Source organism: Rhinopithecus roxellana, chromosome 16, assembly GCF_007565055.1.
Source record: "Rhinopithecus roxellana isolate Shanxi Qingling chromosome 16, ASM756505v1, whole genome shotgun sequence".
Classification (NCBI taxonomy): domain Eukaryota; kingdom Metazoa; phylum Chordata; class Mammalia; order Primates; family Cercopithecidae; genus Rhinopithecus; species Rhinopithecus roxellana.
In genome coordinates, this window is record NC_044564.1 from 79,032,720 (window position 1) to 79,054,051 (window position 21,332).

General features: G+C 39.2%; 1 protein-coding gene across 5 annotated transcripts in view; it reads left to right on the forward strand.

The window, feature by feature from the left end:
- Positions 1-21,332, forward strand: part of TEK (TEK receptor tyrosine kinase) — a 122,994-nt gene that overhangs the window by 57,579 nt on the left and 44,083 nt on the right. For 2 of the 5 annotated variants that reach the window (XM_010384455.2, XM_030920261.1), the window contains exons 3-8: positions 2,974-3,084; positions 3,956-4,108; positions 10,053-10,184; positions 10,659-10,799; positions 16,682-16,810; positions 19,891-20,042. In XM_010384455.2, coding sequence (XP_010382757.2) covers positions 2,974-3,084; positions 3,956-4,108; positions 10,053-10,184; positions 10,659-10,799; positions 16,682-16,810; positions 19,891-20,042 — 818 coding nt within the window. The remainder of the gene's footprint in view (positions 1-2,973; positions 3,085-3,955; positions 4,109-10,052; positions 10,185-10,658; positions 10,800-16,681; positions 16,811-19,890; positions 20,043-21,332) is intronic. The other 3 variants (XM_010384457.2, XM_030920262.1, XM_010384456.2) reach the window with 2 other exon arrangements.

Consider the following 21,332-nt stretch of genomic DNA (forward strand, 5'->3'; position numbering starts at 1 on the left):
CCTTTCAGAACACAATACTGAGTGAGAAGTCCCACGGTCAGCTAAATAATTCTGACACAAAGGAGCAGAAAATATAAACAAACCACATAGACAGGAACAACAGCATGAAATGGTCAGAAAAAAATTCTCATAGGAGTCCAGGAGCATGCCACAGAGAGCAAGAGCTGCATGCATTTGGAGGGCTAAATGAAGCACTTGGCAATGTGAGCAGAAGCCCCGCAAAGCCAGCCCTCCTCACCATCCAGTTCCCTGTCTGCTCCTCCTTTATGGCTGGTTCATTTTAGTGCTCTGGAGAAAAGTGTCCCTCAGGTTCATATCAGAAATGTCAGCACAGCAGTGTTGCTGTTTATATTAGAAGGATACTGACCTCCTCTAAGCACCTCAGGGCTTAGCCTACATCACTTAATATTACTAACAACCTTTGAAGGTAGGTATTATTACTTTTCAATTACACATGAGAAAACTGAGATTTGCAGAGGTGAAGCAACTCTTTCAAAAAGGGTGGGAGAGGGTGGATCCAAGCCCAGGAATGTGTCTGATTCCAGCGCTCACACTGCTGGAATGATCTACCCCGTGGTCTCTCTGGGTTTGCCCCAGTCATCATCTGCACCAAAGGCATTCACATACCTGACCACCAGGGGAGTCTGTGCAAGGCACCCATACTAGGGTCAGCAGGCACAGCCCACAGCCAATGAAAGCAAGCAGACAAGCCTAAAGCCCAGGTCCTTCTGAGCATGGTTTGGAGGCATCTTTTGCTCTCACAGGGTAGCTGTCTTAGCCAGTGGTGCACAAAACACTTCATTAGTCTTTCTCAAATCACCATCTGAAAGCTATGGATGAGATGAGAATGAGGGCACAGTGACCAGCTGGTTCATCACAAGGTCCTCAGCAGGATCCGTACAATCCCAAGGCTTGGTCCTGGTCTGAATCTTTATAGGAATTCTTACTTTGCGGGGCAGGATGTTTTGCTATTAATTTCTAATTTAGGTGCATTCTGGTCAGAGAATTTGTTATTAACAGAGATGTGCTTTGTGGATAAATAGGTAATGTTCTGGTAAATAATGTGTATTTCAGTAACTGAGCAAGGGGTAAATGAATATTCAACAGATCTCTAATAGCATTATTAAAATCTTCTAAATATTTTCTTAGTACTTTTCAGTCTTTTTGATTAATTTCTGAAAGTTTCCACTGTGCTTATGGATTTGTCAGTTTCTTTAATTCTGACACTTTTTGTTTCATGAACTTTGAAATTCTGTTGTTAGATGCATATATAATTTCAGGATTACAATATCTTCCTGAACATGACATGTGAATAAAATCTAACAGGGTTTTTATCAGTAGATGGTTCTGTTTTATCGTTACATAATGACCGTCTTTATCCCTAACAGTTTTTTAGCTTTATAATAATTTTTTCTGTATAAATGTTGCAATACTAGTTTTATTTAGTTAGTGTTAGTGTGCTATATATTTTTACATGCCTTTATTTGCAATCTTATGTGCCATTATGTTGAATGCATACTTCATGAAAAGAGCACACAGTTTTATGTGTGTGTGTGTGTGTGTTTTAGAATTAAGATTCTAGAATCTAAGACTTTCTGATCTCAATTTGATATGAGCTCCTGCCTTTTAATATATATTTGGCATAACTTCTGCCACCTTATTCTATCTTTTCCACGCCATGATTTTCTCTGGTCCTTTGGTTCTCATTTTATGTCTTTTGTTTCCCTCTCTTCTCTCTTGCCCTCCTATTGAGGAAAGTTAGATAGACTGTTTCTCTTCTTTTAGTGGTGAGCCTTATATTGTTAACATTGGCTTAACTTAAAGCCTAAAGTCAACACCTCCTTATCTCACAGAGTTTGGCTTTCTGCAGATTATGATATAAGTTAAAGGAATTCAGAAACTCTTGTTGCTGGAAGAAAGTTGCTGGCTCATTTTTGTATTTTTAGTAGAGACAGGGTTTCGCCATGTTGGCCAGGCTGGTCTCGAACACCTGACCTCAGGTGATCTGTCTATGTTGGCGTCCCAAAGGACTGGGATTACAGGCATGAGCTACTGTGCCCAGCCTTGGCTTATGATTTTATAAGTCAAATATAAAATAATTTTCCCAGTTACATCTCAGTACTGTCCAGTTCCATAACTATGTCAGTTCATACATATATAATTAAAAGGTAGAAGGCAAGATATTAGATTCTATCCTTGTCTTTATTCTTCAATCTTCCAATATTTACACCATGAGTAGTAAGTCCAGCATTTTGCTCATTTTATTTGAGAAATGCATGGAAATTAGAATTAGAATTAGAATTATTTGGAACAACAACAACACAAAAGGACCAGGGGAAAAGCCATTTGGCAAATGTTTTTTTCTCTTTCACTTTGGGGAAACTCAGATTTCATTCGTATTTTTTTCCGCTTTGAGAAAACTTGGTTGGGATTGGAAAAGGATGGCAGATTCATAGTTAATGTAGTTTGTTGTTAGTATCAGGACTTAGTTTGATAATAGGTATAGGTTGAGTATTCCAAATCCAAAAATCTGAAATCTGAAATGCCCCAAGATCCAAAAATATTTGAGTGCCAATTTGATGCTTAAAGGAAATGTTCATTGGAGCATTTTGGGTTTCAGATTTTCTGATTTGGGATCCTTAGCTGGCATAATGCAAATATTTCAAAATGGAAAAATAAAATCTGAAACACTTCTGGCCCTAAGTATTTCAGATAAGGGATATTCACTCTGAACTAACCAACACAAAGTCCTCACCTCCCCAACCACTGAATAGAAAAATTGTGTATAGGCATATTGTTTGTATATATTTACACTCTTATGGAGTGTAAATTAGCCACCACTGTTTTTCACATTACAAAAACCATTTGACATCTAGCAAGTGCCAGCCCTCATTTTCTGAGTCTCAAAGTTCAATTGCTCCTGGAGAAAATGTGTGACCCCATTTTTGGTATTTGTTTTCTCTCTTTTAAAAGCTTCCTTCCTACCAGCTACTTTAACTATGACTGTGGACAAGGGAGATAATGTAAACATATCTTTCAAAAAGGTATTGATTAAAGAAGAAGATGCAGTGATTTACAAAAATGGTGAGTATGTGTTTCATTGCTTTCCCCATTATGATGTGAGATATCAGATAACATACAACATATTGGATCATTTTCCTATTGAGGTCTTGTGGGCAGATGTTTGAAGTAAAGCAGCTATGATGCAAGCTTTCAAATTCTGTGTATGATAGAAGCCCTCTTAGGTGACATATTTGGTTACTTAAGAATATTAAAGTGGAATTCATATATATGAATGTACATGGTATATGCGCATACAATAAAACCCCATCATAATGTGAGATCCCAGCTTCAGCCATGTAAAATGTGAGTTTCTTTCATTCTGACATTGTTGATTGCAAGGTTTAGGAAATTACCACAGTAAACATGGGAAGCCAATTGTTAGCAGTTCTGACAGTCCAACTGCGTAATCCAAATGTGTCTAGAACCTAGCTATGGTTTGATACCACCCAGTGTCAGTTGCCTGATCCAGCTGGAATATTGATGGGGATCATTCTGAAGTCTGTGAGTGGATAGGACTTCCAGACTGGAGTAGCGATTATAGATATCTCCTGGTTAATTGGTTAGTTGACAGGGTTACCTCTCATTTTTCACCTAACTTTGCCTGCCAACTATGTTCACTTCTCCCTGTAGAATGTCAGAACTTAGACTACTCCCACCTTTATGTGTTTGGTGGTAGATCCCACAGACTAACCTATCTGTTTTATCACTATGACTATCTTGACTATTGGGAGAGTATTGAATAGTTCAGCCTTTTCATTCTTCTCCCACATCCAATATGTGAGAGCACATTTTCTTTACCACGTCAGGGAAAGCTGATTAAGTGAAGAAACCAGACAAGGAAACAGGAATGTTTCAGTGTGACCTATTGTTATTCCCTCTTCCCTCTTACTAGGTTCCTTCATCCATTCAGTGCCTCGGCATGAAGTACCTGATATTCTAGAAGTACACCTGCCTCATGCTCAGCCCCAGGATGCTGGAGTGTACTCGGCCAGGTATATAGGAGGAAACCTCTTCACCTCGGCCTTCACCAGGCTGATAGTCCGGAGTAAGTGATGGAGAGGCCACCATTTGTGATGGTGTAGTTGTTAGGTTGTTAGGATTTTTAGTTGCAGGTAATAGAAACGAACTATGGCTTCTTAAGCAAAAACCAGGGATTGGTTGGAGGTGGTATTAGTCTGTTCTTATGCTGCAAAGCAAATGAATAAGAGATAGCAATCATCAGAGGAATGACAGAGGAACCCAGGTATTTAGACCTGAAGACTTAAATATTTAATATTACAAATACTTGACATAGCTGGGGAAAATTCAGGGCAAATCATTTTCTTTTCTCAGGGCAAATCATTTCTAATTTCACATGCTCTTTATTAAGACATACCTGAGACTGGGTAATTTATTAAGGGAAGAGGTTTAATTGACTCACAGTTCAATATGGCTGGGGAGGCATCAGGAAACTTACAATCATGGCAAAAGAGGAAGCAAACACAACCTTCTTCACATGGTGGCAGGAGAGAGAAGAATGAGAGTGAAGGAGGGGGAAAGCACCATATAAAACCATCATATCTCATGAGAACTCACTCACTATCATGGGAACAGCATGAGGGCAACTGCCCCCATTATTAAATTACCGCCTACTGGGTTCCTCCCACAACACATGGGGATTATGGGGACTACAATTCAAGATGAGATTTGGGTAGGGACACAGCCAAACCATACAAGAGGAGGACACTAAGGACTCTTAATAAATTGATGGGAAAGCTGAAAAGTGGCCGGGTATCGTGGCTCATGCCTGTAATCTCAGCACTTTGAGAGGTCCTTTGAGCTCAAGAGTTTGAGACCAGCCTGGGCAACATGGCAAAACCCCATCTCTACAAAAAATACAAAAATTAGCCAGGCATGGTGATGCATGCCTGTAGTTCCAGCTATTTGGCAGGTTGAGGTAGGAGGATAGTTCAAACTCAGGAGGTCGAGGCTGCAGCGGGCCAGGCTGGATGAAAGAGCAAGACCCTGTCTCAAAAAAAAAAAAAAAAAAAAAAAAAAACCACTATAAAGCAAGTTCCAGTAAAGATAAGCTTCAAGGAAGAGCTGAGGCTCCGTTGTGGTGGGTGTGGGGAGGTAGGGGAGAGGGCTTTCTCTCAAAGATGCTGCTTTTACCATGACTCAGCTTCAGCAATGTTTCTTTCACTTCCAAATTTTGAATTTCCAGGATAAATAATGAGATTGGCCTAACATATATTAGATGTCTATCAGCCTAGACCAGTGAGCTATAGACAAGAGTGGATCCACGTACTACAAGTTACAGGCACTAGAAGCTCACATTTGTACAGCATAATCATCCATATAAAAAGGGGGATCACAATGAGTAAAGCAGTCTCACTGAAAGGTGTCTGCTCTAGGGGGATGAGTTGGACCTCTTGGATTAGACTAAAGTCTACTTAAACATTGCCTCCTGCAAATCCCACACTTCCCAGGTCATTTAACTCTTAAGTGTGATTTTTATTTTCAGTTTTGAAAAATGTAAGAGTTAGAACTAGTAAAAACTTTTTTTCTCCATTATAACTATTGAAGTGGGGCATAAATATCACCATTACATTTTCCTGTAATTTTTACAGGAACTTGATGAATAGAAAGAAAATGATTTGCCCTGAATTCTCCCCAGCTATATCAGGTTTTCATAATATTAAATATTGAAGTCTTCGGGTCTAAATGCCTGGACTTCTCTGTCATTCCTCTAATGACTGGCATCTCCAATTCATTTGCTTTGCATTATGTTCCCCCATTCGTTTGCCAAAATGTGTTGATTATAAATCTGTGCCAAGAATTGTGTTGGTGTTGAGAATACAGGATCATAAGATAAATCCCTGTCCTTTGGGTCATTCCCAATCAGAGTAGGCACATGTATAATTACCTAAATAAATATTGAAAAATGACAATAGAAGTATGAGAAGTGTGGTTCATCTAGTTTATGCTCCATGCTTAGCCCCCTCTGTGGACATAAAATATAGCAAGGTGTTTTATAGGCAGGACTATTTGGGCTTGAGTCGAGAGGAATCTTTCCATGTACCCAGGACCTGTTTCCTCCTAGATGACTACTGTGCTTGACTTCTATTAAATGTCAGAGCAGCCTTTTTGTAAGATGAATCTTTAAAAAATATAATTTATGATGATAGCAAAACTGCAATATTCAGCTTCTAATAGCTTGCCTCACAGCTACCTTTACATGAAGTTTCTGTGGACTTGGGAGAAGCAAGTGACATCCCCTTTTATTCCACTACTCAGGAGAGACTGAATGGCAAGGAAGCAATTTGCCTTTATTTCATTTAGATAGTTTCTCTGGAGTCTGATATAACACCATGTACTAGGTATACTCAGAGGGTAAATGGGGTACATCTTCTAGGAAGGTCAAACTGTCTATGCATGTTGATATATAGTTGTTTGAGATAGGAAAATCAAAGTGTTTTTCCTAATCTCTGCTCTCACTGAACACAACACTTCTGACACCAATGTGTAGGGATTTTTCCTTACACCCTATCCAGTTCTCTAGCAGATATCAACTGGGTATCCTGCAATTTGACTTAATTCTGACTCTACCTGGAAATAGCATCAGACCCTACTAGTTAAGTGTTCAGTCCTATAAAACTGCCCCTACTTTAGATGCCAGTTGCAGGCCCCAGGTTGTGACCTATGTCTCTGACTGACCATATATCATAAATTGGAGGCAAGACTCCCCCTTGGGTTGGGTTAATTTGCTAGGAGGGCTCACAGAACTCAGGGAAACACATTTAGCATCTTATTATAGAGAATATTACAAAGGATAAGACGAACAGCCAGGTGGAAGAGATGCACAGGGCAAGGTATGGGGAGGGGTGCAGAGCGTCCGTGTGCTCTCTCGGTACATCACCCTCCAGGAACCTCCGTGTGTTCAGTGATCTGGAAGCTCTCTGAACCCTGTCCTTTTGGGTTTTTATGGCGGATTCATTAGGTAGGCATAATTGATTAAATCATTGGCCATTGATCAATTCAATATGCAGCCTTTAGCCCCTCCCTAGAGATTCGGGGCTGAGGCTGAATATCACAACTCTCTAATCATGCCTTGGTATTTCTGGTGACTAACCCTCATCCGAAGCTATCTAGGGACCACCAGCCACCAGTCCTCTCATTAGCATACGAAAGGCACTCTTACCACTCCAGAGATTCCAGGGGTTTTAGGAACTCTGTGCCAGGAACCAGGGAAGAGACTACATATATATTATACGTGTGTATGTGTGTGTGTGTGTGTATATATGTATATATACACACATACATACATATATATATGTATATATGTGTGTGTATATATATATAAAATATAAAAGACTATATATGTAACATATATTATTATATCACAAGAACACAGTGGTAAAAGGCTTAAAGCTTTAAAAAAAACTTTAATATTAAAACAAACCTATAAACTAGAGTATGAAATTCACCTGAGCTTTAAAGATAGAGCAAAAGATTTCAAACACATTTTGATATCCAAGCTGTCTCTTTTCAGTTTGCTAGGAGTATGTGTTCATTCTCCTTTGTGGTTAGGAGTATTTTAATGAAACCATTCGACAAGCACAGCTAATATCTAAAATCATTCTAAGAAAGTTTAAGTTGGATCACAATCATCCCATTTAAGAATATTTCTCCCCTGTATGAGTTCATTGATGTTTATGAAGAAATGAGATGAAGGCATGTGTCCACTTCTCTTAACTGTAGGGTATCTGTATTAGTCCGTTTTCACACCACTATAAAGAACTACCTGAGACTGGGTAATTTATGAAGAAAAGAGGTTTAATTGACTCAGTTCTGCATGGCTGGGGAGGCCTCAGAAAATTTACAGTCATGGCAGAAGACAAAGGGGAAGCAAGCACCTTCTTCACAAGGTGGCAGGAGAGAGCGAGCATGTGCATGCAAAGTGGGGAAATGCCACACTTTAAAACCAGTAGCTCAGCGGGGCATGGTAGTTCATGCCTGTAATCCTAGCACTTTTGGAGGCCGAGGTGGGTGGATCACTTAGGTCAGGAGTTCAAAACCAGCCTGGCCAACATGGTGAAACCTGGTCTCTACTAAAAATACAAAAAAATTAGCTGGGCGTGGTGGTGGACATCTGTAGTCCCAGCTACTTGGGAGGCTGAGACAGGAGAATAGCTTGAACCTGAGAGGTAGAGGTTGCAGTGAGCCGAGATCTTGCCACTGCACTCCAGCCTGGGCAACAGAGCAAGACTCTTTTTCAAATAAGATAAAATAAAATAAAACCATTAGCTCTCATGAGAACTCTCTCACTCTCAGGAGAACAGCATGGGGGAAATCACCCCCATGATCCAATCACCTCCCAGTAGGTCGCTCCCTCAACATGTGGGGATTACAATTGGAGATGAGATTTGGGTGGGGACACAGAGGCAAACCATATCAATATCTCTACAGGCTGAATTGAAACTTAGAAACAGTCAGTGCTTAAAGATTTTTTATTAAAAAATCACAATAGGATTTTCTTTTCTGTAGATTTGTTCTCTGGCAAGATTTTCGAAAGTAGGGTTTCTTAAAATACAAAATCACAAGGCCTTTGAAGAAAATAGATGCCTAATTGTATACTTGTTGCTTATCAACAAACTCTTTTCTTGACCTCTCCATCCCCAAGAAATCACCCCTATTATTCCCTAAAGCTTTATTTATTCTTTCTTCCTTCCTGGGATGAGAAGTGACGCTGGGATAGGTCTGTAGGTGGGTACAGGGCTAGGTACAGTTTAATGTCACAGGAAGCTCATTGCCATCTACATTGCCTGCCACCATTAGTTTTCAACATGTGTAAATAACCTGCAGTCTGGCTCTCAAGAAATCACTAATTGTACAAAACCTCTTTCCCATTATGTATTGAGGAATATAAATATTAGTTTTTGGACATTTTGTACCTTTGTCTATTAAGTGGAAGACTGTAAGAAATTATGTGTGTTGGCAGTCTTCTTGATTACTGTAGAGAAAATACTGATAACCAGGAGTTCTTGCTAAAGAAATTATAAGGTTCCATCAGCTGTAGGCACAGGCCCAAGCTTACCATGAGACTAACAACAGGACAAAGACATTAGTTCCCTTCAGATGAGAAATGAAACTAAATTCCTGACCACAAAGGGTCATTCCAACCCCCTGGGTTATCCTTATATTAGAAGCTATCCTAGGACCTAATTAACAATCAAAAATCACCAAGTGTTAGAAGTGGCCAGAAAATCTGAATCTAGAAGGATTTTACCATCCTTGGACTTTAGGTTTTGCCTATCTTGTTTCACTTCTTATATGGTTTTCCAGCTGAAAAATAGGTGGAGGCTACTAGTTCCTGCTACTCGTTCTCTTTGTAGCCTTATCCCTCCTCCACATACTCTAGGCCAGAGGTTCTCAGACTCTAGCATACATCAGAATCACCTGCAGGCATTGTTAAACACAGATTACTAGGCCACTTCTAGAATTTCTCATTCAGTAGGTCGTGGTTGGGTGGGATCTGGGGTTTGCATTTCTAACAGATTCCCAGATGATGGGGATGCTACTGGTCAGAAACCACACTTTGAAAACCACAGCGCCAGCCTATAACCATACCTGCAGCTCCCTGGACATGGCCACGTTCTCTTCCCATGCCTTGTCTTTGCCTGGAATACACTCTCCAGCCTTATCTTCTTTGCTACTTAGTTGGTCCTGCAGATTCAGCTTGCACACCATATCCTCTGGGAAGCCTTCCTTTATGCCCTCTTCCATCCATCAGACAGAGAGTTAGGTACTCCTTGTCTTTGTTTCTATCACAATTTCATGTTTACATGTCTGTCTCCCATATTAGACAATTAACTTTTAGAGAGCAGAACCTGTATTTTATCTTCATTCACCATTGTCCACTGAAATGACTGACACACAGTAGGTGCTCAGTAAAGATTTGTTGAGTGAATGTGCTCTACTCACCACAGCCTTGTTTTCCTTAACAAAAGGATGTGAAGCTCAGAAGTGGGGACCTGAATGTAACCGTCTCTGTACTGTTTGTGTGAACAATGGTGTCTGCCATGAAGATACTGGAGAATGCATTTGCCCTCCTGGGTTTATGGGAAGGACATGTGAGAAGGGTAAGTCAAGAGACTTGATAAGTAAGCTGTGGATTTAAAAAGCCGTCATTGCTGGATCTAGAATTTTAGATCTGGACACAGATGGGAATGGAAGCTAAATGGCCTCCGTTAGGTCAGATGGTACCTGTGTGTGAATTAGAAAAAGGTGCCTTTTCCTAAAGGCTCTTTATTGCCAACCACTGGAAAGTTATAATAAATATACAGATTTATGATATTTACAATGTGAATGCTGCCCCCTAGGTTTGTGCAGTGCACAAACCTGCATGATTATGAGTGATGTCCCTGATGTCCTCTCTGTGGGACAGTTTCACTATCAGTAAAATGGGCCATAAGGGTGTGTTCATCCTACTATGCCACAGCTGAGATTTGACTGTTTCCCATATTCACTAGACTAGGAGAAATAAATCCAAAGGATTATGTATTTCAAAGGGTTGCATATTTGACTCTGAACCATCTTCTCTTTTCCTCCCGAAGCTTGTGAACGGCACACATTTGGCAGAACTTGTAAAGAAAGGTGCAGTGGACAAGATGGATGCAAGTCTTACGTGTTCTGTCTCCCTGACCCCTATGGGTGTTCCTGTGCCACAGGCTGGAAGGGTCTGCAGTGCAATGAAGGTATGGACCAATCACATCCTTGGACAGAAAATGTTCTAGCAGGTAAAGAAAGGAGATCTAGTTTGCTGGAAATCACAACATAGGCTATACCTGGACTGCTTAGTTACCCACTATTGGACGACAGGATTTTGAATCATGGATGTTTACATCCAATGTTAATTATATTTTCACAATAAAAATCTGGACCACATAGAAAGAAAGTACTTCTCATAACTATCATCTGGGGATCTTACTAAAGCATGGATTCTGATTTGGTAGGCATGGACTAGGGCCCGAGGTTCTGCATTTTGAACAGGCTCCCAAGTAGTTCCGATGCTATTGGTTTTCAGACAACGCTTTGAGTAGGAAGACTATAGAAGATTTGTTTTTTTTTTTTTTTTTTTTTTTTTTTTTTCAGTGAATCATAACATCACAGCTTTAGCCAGGCATGGCAGCACATGCCTGTTGTCCCAGTTATTCAGGAGGCTGAGGCAGGAGGATCCCTTGAGCCCAGGAGTTTGAAGCTGCAGTGAGCTATGATTGCATACTGCACTCCAGCCTGGGCAACAGAGTGAGACCTCGTCTTAAAAAAAAAAAAAAAAAAATCAAAATCAGAGCGTTTAGGTCAGATCCAGACAGGATTTGGGGCTCAAAAATTGAAGAAGTTAAAATCTTACCTGCTGTGGACCTTATGCAAGCAGTACTAACTTCACCTACTCAGGGTCCCTCTGCCCTTTCTAAAATAAGCTTTCCTGTTTGACCAGGCTCGGTGGAGTGCATCTGACATCTATTTCAGTATGCGTTTCACATCTGCTGTCACACAGTAGCTCAACATGAACCTGCAGACAAATGTGACAGAACCTCCTTAATGTATATTCATATTGTGAATTAGCCAGAGCTCAAAGGCTTTTCAGTGTTTATCTCACAAAGTCAGCTTTTCCCATATCCAGCACTAATGGTAGCTACACTGGGGTCCCAGCAACTTGAAAACAATGCTCCAGGGCAGAGCAATTCAATAGAAATATAAGCCATCCACATATAGAATTTAAAATTTTCTAGTGTCCACATTAAAAAAGTGAGGAGAAATAGGTGAAATAATTTTGCTCTATTATTTAACCCAATATGTTAAAAATATTATCAGTTCAACATGTAATCAATAGAAAAAAGTATTAATGAGATATTTAACACTCCCTTTTTCATAGTAAGTCTTTGAAATTTCAGTTTGGACTAGCTATATTTTAAGGGTTCCATAGCCACATGTGGCTAACTGTACTGGACAGCACAGCTCCAGGGGCTTGGAGGAGGAGGACAAAGAGGAGAGTTACACAAAAGTTAGCTTCAGCCACCTGCAGTACCTCATTCGGTTCCCTCTTAATGCTATGTCTGCCTCCCTGGAACATGGAATGAGCCACAGCAGTGGAGGAATCCCATCTGGCCTCTGAAGTGTGCATCTTAAGGTAAAAGGTGACTCCAGGCAGGGGGATCCCTCTTTTTAAAAAAATAAAATAAAATCTTATGCAAACTACGAACACTTTGCTAGGACCCAGGAAAGGGTGCATGCAGGCAGTCTCTAGAACATACACTTCATCTGCTTCATAGTGAATGTGTCTCTGGGCCCAGGTTTATAAGAGTACATTTCATGAGCTCATTCCAGCCCATTCCTGGATCAAGAAATCAACAAGATTTTATGAATAGAACTATTCTAATATTCTTCCAGACTCCTTTCAACAGTTACTATCCTGTTCAATCCATCCAAAAAGCAGTAGGAAAGCAAGGAGACATTTCTAACAGTAACTACTTAAGGACATGGTCTCCTTTAATAGTCCAGGATTTAGAATAGTCAACAATAGATTGTACATCGGCATGCTTTACGTATTGGGGCTGGTTTCTATCTGAGAAAATAAGCAATAATAAAAATTTTTGAAGCAAATAGTGGGGACAATAAAGAGAACGGGAATTCCACTGTGCAAATACATGATCATTCAAAGTCATTCAGAACCCTTTGCCAGGAAGAAAGTTACAATGTATTCTAGAAACTAAAAAAATCAAGGCTTCATGATATTTTAAGGTCTTCTGCCATCCTAAGAGAAACTTGATTCCAGTAGTCGGATTTCCTTTATGCTTATTAATAGTTCTCAACCTTTCTACCATCTGCTTTGAGTAAGAAGTTGTGATTAAGTTTTTTTCCAGCTTTATCAAGGTCTAATTGCTAACTAAAAATTGTATGTAGTTAGGGTGCAAAATGTGATATTTTGATATATGTATACATTGTGAAATGATTACCACTATGAAGCTAATTAACATATCTATCACCTCACACAGTTATCATCTGTGTGTGTGCGTGTGGTGACAGCATTTAAGATTGCTCAGCAAATTTCAAGTATACAATACAGTAATATTAAGTTTAGCCACCACACTGTATATTAGAACTCCAGAACTTACCCTGTGTAATTAAAAATTTTTGCCCTTTGACCAGCATCTCCCCATTTCCTCCACCCTGCAGTCCCTGGGAACCACTATGCTACTCTGCTTCTATAAGTTTAACTTTTTTAGATTCCATGTATAGAAGAGATCTTACAGTATCGACCTTTCTATGCCTGGCTTATTTCACTTAGCACAGTGCCCTCCAGGTTCATCCATGTTGTTGCAAATGACAGGATTTCCTTCTTTTCAAAGGCTGAATAATATGCCTTTATATATGTGTACACACCACATTTTCTTTATCCATTCATCCATGGATGGACACTTGGTCAAGTCCATATTTTGGTTACTGTAAGTAATGCTGCAATGAACATGAGAATACAGATGTCTCTTTGAGATAGTGATTTCATTTCTCTTGGATATATACCAGATATGGGATTGCTGGATCACTCGGTAGTTCTATTTTGAGTGTTTTGAAGAACTTCCATATTGTTTTCCATAATGACTATGCCAATTTACATTCCCACCAACAGCATACAAGGATTCCCTATTATCTACATCCTTGCCATGCTAGCAGGTGTGATGTGATATCTCATTGTGGTTTTGATTTTCATTTCTCTGATGATCAGTGAGGTTGGGTATTTTTCATATACCTGTTGGCCATTTGTATGTCTTCTTTTAAGAGATGTCGGCTGGGCATGGTGGCTCACACCTGTAATCCCAGCACTTTGGGAGGCCAAGGCAGGTGGATCACCTGAGGTCGGGAGTTCGAGACCAGCCTGACCAACAATGAGAAACCCCGTCTCTACTAAAAATACAAAATTAGCCAGGCATGGTGGTGCATGCCTTTAATCCCAGCTACTTGGGAGGCTGAGGCAGGAGAATCACTTGAACATGGGGGTGGAGGTTGCAGTGAGCCGAGGTCATGCCATTGCACTCCAGCCTGGGCAACAAGAGTGAAACTCCATCTCAAAAAACAAAACAAACAGAAAAGGGTGATGTCTATTCAGGTCCTTTGTCCATTTTTTAATCAGGTTGTTTTCTTGCTATTAAGTTGTTTGAGTTCCTTATATATTCTGGATATTAACCTCTTATCAGGTGTATACTTTGGAAATACAGTCTCTTGTTCCATACATTGTTTCTTCACTCTGTTGATTGTTTCCTTTGCTGTGCAGAAGCTTGTTAGTTTGATGCAATCACATTTGTGTATTTGTGCTTTTGTTGTCTATGCTTTTGAGGTCATATCTAAAAACATCATTGCCCAGATTAATATCAAGAAGCTTTTCCCCTCTGTTTTCTTCTAGTAGTTTTACAATTTCAGGTCTTATGTTGTGTCTTTAGTCCATTTTGTATTGAGTTTTGAATATAATGAGATGAGGTTCTAATTTTATTCTTCTGCGTGTGGTTATCTAGTTTTCCCAGGACCATTTATTGAAGAGATGATCCTTTCCCTATTGTGTGTTCTTCATACTTTTGTTGAATCTGTTAACTGTAAATGTGTAAATTTATTTCTGGGCTGTCAATTCTGTTCCGTTGGTCTATGTATCTGTTTTTATGCCAGTACCATACTGTTTTTATTGCTATAGCTTTGTAATATATTTTGAAATCAGGTAATGTGATATCTCTAGCATTTTTTTTTCTTGTTCAATATTGCTTTGGCTATTCTAGGCCTTCTGTGGTTCAATATAAATTTTAGAATTGTTTTTTCTATCTCTGAGAAAAATTCCATTGCAATTTTGATAGTGATTGTATTGAATTTGTAGAAAACTTTGTTGTGATTGATACTGAAAAAAAAAGACTGCATTTTAGCTGGGTGAATAAAATGCAAAATCAAAACAAATCATCAGCGCCCCAAAAGACAAGCTTTTGCATTAATTTTTGGTTAGAAGCCTTCTAGTAATGTTACAGTTGACCAAAATAAGGACACTCAGTTAACAGAATCCATTTGCCATGTACCAAATTCAAAGAATTGTCCTGGAAGGTTTAGTGAGCTCCAAGGGAAAATAATCCTTCTACCCTGTCCTCCCAGGAACTTATTACAAGTACCAAAACATAATTTGAATGACTTAAATATTCTACTATAAAGAAACAGTCTTAAAAAACTAACATTTTAAATTATCTTGATTTTTAGTTTTTAGCAGTTTAACTATGATGTACCTATGCATAGTCTACTTTATATTTATTATGCTAAGGGCTTAAAAAAATTTTTGAATGTGTAAATTTGAACAAATTGGGATAGTTTAAACCATTATTTCTTCAAATATTTTTTCTAACCCCTTCTCTCTGATCTTTCTTGGACCTCCAATTACATGTGTGTTAGATGTTTTGTGTCATGGGTCCCTAAGGATTAATAATCATTTTTTTCCAAGCTTTTCCCTACTTTTCTTCTTCAGATTGGCTATCTATTGATATTGCTTCAAGTTTATTGACTCTTTCTTTTGTCATCTCCATTCTGTTGCTAAGTCCATACAGTGATTATTTGATTTCAAATATTGTGTTTTTCAGTTTTAAAATTCTTTTTGCTTTTTAAAAAAAAAAAAAAAAAATTCTTTTTGCTTTTTTTCCCTGCTGAAGTTTCTCATTGCTTCATTTGTTATGAACATATCTTCTTTTACCTCACTGAGCATAGTTATTATAATTGTTTTAAAATTCTTGTCTGTTCCAACATCTGAGTCATCACAGTTGGTCTCTGTTGATTTTCTTTTCCTTTAAAAAATGGGCCTTAATTCTCCATTTCTTCTTGGGATTGTATCTTGAACACTGAAAATGTTACATTGTGGAGACTCTGGAATATGATATATTCCTTTCAGGAATGCTGATTTTGTTTTGTTTTAGCAGGCAATTAACTTGGTAGGATTCAAACCTCAAACTCTCACTGTTAGGAATCAGGTCAAACTCAGTTTAGTTCTTTTATCTTTAGCTGGGCTGCTTTGAGTCTGTATTGAGCATGCATGGATCAAGGATCAGCCAAAGATCTGGGACTTTTCTCTGACTCTCTTTCTGGGTTTTCCCTCTCTTTCCAGTGTCTGTGGTTTTCCTGACTCTGTCCTCTGATTCATCAGACCAGTAGACTGCAGGTTTTCTTTGGAATTTTAGCTTCCATACGTGGTGTCAACTGTACCTAACAATTAGGCTAAAAGCTAAAAATTGGGAAACACATCATTCCCATCTTCCAAATTTCAATTCTCCTCCAGAATCTTCTAGGTCTTTTTTCTTCCTATCCCACTCTTAAGTGCTTTCAGGAAGTTATTTTCTAAATGTAGTTGTATCTACAGGACAGTTGGCCTGATAGGAGCTCATTCAACTTTTTTGGAGGCAGAACTCCCCAGCTTTTTAAGTTCCTGGTAATTCAGATAAATTATACCCTACCTTACACAAATCAACAAAGTTGATGACTTAGAAAAGTAAAACTGAGCACCTCCAGCCTTAGTTTCCTCTCTTCCCCGGGATTAATACTGGTTTTTTGATGTCTTTGTTTACAGCATGCCACCATGGTTTTTATGGGCCAGATTGTAAGCTTAGGTGCAGCTGCAGCAATGGGGAGATGTGTGATCGCTTCCAAGGATGTCTCTGCTCTCCAGGACGGCAGGGACTCCAGTGTGAGAGAGAAGGTAAAGCAAGGTAACACTGTAGTCAGGGCCATGTTCAGCATGTCTGAACTGGGCTTTGCTGGTATAATTCTTGTGCCGGCACCCTAAGATCCTCAAGCCTCTTTTGTTTGCATCCAGAAGTTGGAAATAATTTATCCTAAATTCTAAAGCACAGCATTTTAATTCTTCTCTACTGACCCTAATAGTAGGCTTTATTTCTCTTTGCACTAGGCATAAACCATGTGCTCTTTGTAGCAGCTTAAGTGATGACTGGCCAGCTGAGAGCTCTACCTCTTCCGCTCCCTTCTTTAGGACCAGCCTTTTCCCTGGACATGCGTAACAGAGAAAGAGCAATTTGGGATGGATTTAGACGGGATATTTTTAAAGCAATAGAAAGAATAAAACAAATAGAAAAGATTATGCTCAAAATGAAATTTTATGTAATTCTAGTTCGGAAATTACTCTCCAGCAGGAGTCAGCAAACTGTAACCCACAGACTAAATCCAGCCCACTGTCTTTTTTTAAACAGTTTTATAGAGATACAGTTTTTATATGATAATACTCACGTTTTAAAAATGTACAATTCAATGGTTTTTTAGCATATTTACAGAGCTGTGCAATCATTGCAATAATCTAATTTTACAACACATTCATCATACCAAAAGAAACTTTGTACCCATTAGCAGAAACTTCCATTCTCCAATCCTCCTAGTTTCTGACAACCGTTAATTTGCAGTTGACCTTAAACAACATGGGGGCTAGGGGTACTGACCCTCCTCACAGTAGAAAATCTACATAGAACTTTTGACTCCCCAAAGACTTAACTACTAATAGCCTACTGTTGACGAGAAGCCTTACCGATAACATAGTCAATTAGCACATAGACTAGTATCTATATATATTTTATGCCTTTATGACATACCTTTTTCTTAATTTTTTGATATTTCTAGGCTACATAGTTTGTGAGTTTTTTCAAATTATCCTAAATCTCCAAACAATTTTCCAATATATTTATTGAAAAAAATCCATATGTCAGTGGATCCGTGCAGTTCAAGCCTGTATTATTCAAGGGTCAGCTGTATCTTCTGTCTCTGTAGATGGCCTGTTCTTGACATTTTATATGCTATAAACAAGATCGTGTAATATGTCATCATTTGTGACTAGCTTCATGTGCCACACCTTTTTTGAGGTTTATCTATGTTGTAGCATATATCAGTACTTCATTCCTTTTTATTTCTCACCATCTGTTATTATAAAGAAAAAAATTTTGGATCACAGCCACATCTTTTCATTTATAGTATGTTGTCTGTGGCTGCTTTTGTACTACAAGGGCAGAAAACATGGCTTGCAAAGCTGATTGTATTTGCTCTCTTTACAGAAAATGTTTGCTATCCACTGCCCTAGAATATACTTTTTAAAATTAAAAGAATCAGACATGTGTATCTTCAAACTTAAATAATAAATATATATTGCTTTTTCAATTATATAAATATAAATGCTTTTGAAATAAACATATATCCAGTGAAATCTACACTCGTAATAATACAGCTATATGGTCTTTTTTTCTGTTACTTTTGGAAATCAGAACAAATATTGGGAGTAGGGGTGGGATGCCAGCAAGTGTTTCCTCAAAATCCTTAAACTTTATATTTTTTCTTCTTTTGCCAAGCCTGGACTTTACTACAGGGCAGGAATCAGGGAGTGGTTAGAAAGGGAAGGAAATGCCATGGGGCTACTAGGGGATTGTACTGAACGTGGGCAACTAACAAGTTTAAGGATTTGAATTTTGTACTTTGTTCCTTCCTGTCTGTTCCCTTCTGCTGATGCTGCAAAAGGAGTGCATTCTGATGGGAGAATCTAAGACAAGTTAACCAGGGTGTCACTAGGGCTTTCAGAGAGTAGCTCCCTTCCCAGATTCCACTTTAGCCCAGCACATCCACCTTCACCTCCACCCAACTTCGGAAAATACAAGGGGACGATGAAGGAAAGAAATGCTTTAAAAGTGTCAAAACATGTTTTTCAATTCCTATTCAAATAGCTACTTAGGCTGAAAAATTTGGCACATTTTCCATAATCTTTCCAAGTTTACAGATATATCAAGGAATAACATTGTAAGTGTTAGACCTCTTTCCCTTCTTCTCCACACCTTTACCCATTTCATTCCAGGCCTGAGAAGCAGGATATCAGTATAAAATATCATTATTTACCCTACCTCTTCCCACCACCGATAAGGAACAGTCTGTAGTTACTGCTGCTCTGAGGGCACCTCTATCGCCTACATTGCTTACTGAGTGTTGGAAAATTTTCAAACATGTCTCACATTCAATTACAAATAGTCCACAGTTCCCTAAGACCCTATGGTTCAGAATAAAATTGGCATATTTCAGGGTTATTCATTCTTTACTGTGTAGATATTAGGCAAGAAATCCTGACACCATTACCTTTATTGACACCACAGACATTTTTCCTTCTTTCAATATTGGCAGCAACATTTTCGATTTGGCTGTTGAGGAGATATTGATTTGGGGAAGTTAGATTCCACTTCTTTGATGTACTTCTTTGGTGAGCAACTTTATTTACCTTTTCCTCTTATTTATCTGCTATTTGCAGACTTCCCAATGAATGAGACATCTCTCACATACCTAAACTGAGGACAATGCTGTTGATCAGCAATACCATGGGGTTATTTGATGAGTGGAAGAAGAACTGGTTTTTTTGTTGTATTTTTGTAATCATTCAGTAAAAAGAAAGAGGGGGACTGAACAGCAAAGTCTAGGGGAGATATGGCCATGATAATCCTTTTAATATTGAGACTGTTCCTCCCTGGTTCATGAAAGGAGCATAGCCTTGTGGTGAAGAGTGTGGACTCTGGATTTATAAAGGGAGTCTGAATCTGGGCTGTGAGCCTCTGTCTCCTCATCCATAAAATGGGAGATCACAATAGCATCCACATCTCAGGTGTCTTATGTGATGATAAAACAATAAAATATTTGCAAAATTCTTGCCCAGTGCATGACTTACTAAAGTAGCTATTTTTATTGTTACTGCTGCTGCTGGCTCTGTTAAATATTAGATTTCACAGTGCTGTTTTCTTCCTTCAGGCATACCAAGGATGACCCCAAAGATAGTGGATTTGCCAGATCATATAGAAGTAAACAGTGGTAAATTTAATCCCATTTGCAAAGCTTCTGGCTGGCCGCTACCTACTAATGAAGAAATGACCCTGGTGAAGCCGGATGGGACAGTGCTCCATGTAAGAGCCATTCTTAATCTGCCCTCCTTAAACCATGAGATGCTTTCAGTGTAGTAATCACCCCGCTAAACGATAGATACCATTCAGTGCTTTTATCCTCCTAGGCTAGTATGTTGTTGGCTTTGATAAAATGCCCTATTCCTGGAGAGGCAGAACTGACTCACTGCAGCCTCATCTGCAGCCTCACTGATTTCCTCTGTTGGCCAGTACTGCAGTGCAAGTTTGGGAATATGCCCCCCGTGGAACTGACAGAGCTGAGTGCCAAGGATGGCACACATTCTGCAGAATTGTCCAGCTGGTATGGGGAGAAGTACGTGTCAGTCTGTGCAAAGCTTTGATCTCACAGTGTCCCCATATCTCTAACTACTCATATCAGGAAGAGTAAGGTGGTGTTGCAGACCATGAATCAGCAGATTTACTTGCTACTAGGTGCAACCAGGACATGGAGTTTTAATGACCGATGTACTCCTATAATGCTCTTTGGAGCAGCGATTAGGGGAGCATAGAAGAGGAGAGTTCCCCAGTTCTGAAACTATAATCCACAGGATCCCTTAGGTCTGAATGCATTCCTTGGGTTTCTCCCTACCTCTTCCCTTTACCCTCATTGCTGATGCTCACCAATGGTTAGGTAATATCACAGCAGTTCTTTTTTGTTTAAAAGGATCAAGTTACTTTTCGAACATGCTTTCCGTCTCTCTCCCAACTATACCAAATGCAGCAGAGACAGGAGCCCCCACCAAATTTCTCTTATGTTGAAAGTGATCCTTAGGATATTGATGTATTTTTTTATTTAAAAATTTAGAAATACTTATTATCCTATTTTTCTATCAAAGATGACCCAAATCAGCTTGACCAGAGGCAGGTGTGAGTGACCTTCTGAGGGAAGAATATGTAGAATGTACCATTACCAGGGTCCACGTTTCAAATGTCCCTGATTCCACTCAAACAACCCATCAGGTAGAAGAAGCCAATTGATGGCTTCCAAAATCTTGTTGGCTTTTTCATGAGTTAATGAAAGTAATGGCTACTATGTAGTAAGGTTGACCATAACTATATGTAACTTCTTACTTAACATTGTCTAGTCTCTCTTTTTTTTTTCCCCCCCTCAGAAGTAGGAACTGGCTGGGTGAAGTTAAGTAACTAAGGAATTGGTCAAAAATGGCAAAGAAGCCAGATATGGTGACTCATGCTTGTAATCCCAGTGTTTTGGGAGCCTGAGGTGGGAGGAGCACTTTAGGCCAGGAATTTGAGACCAGCCTGGGTGGCATAGCAAGACCCCATCTGTTAAAA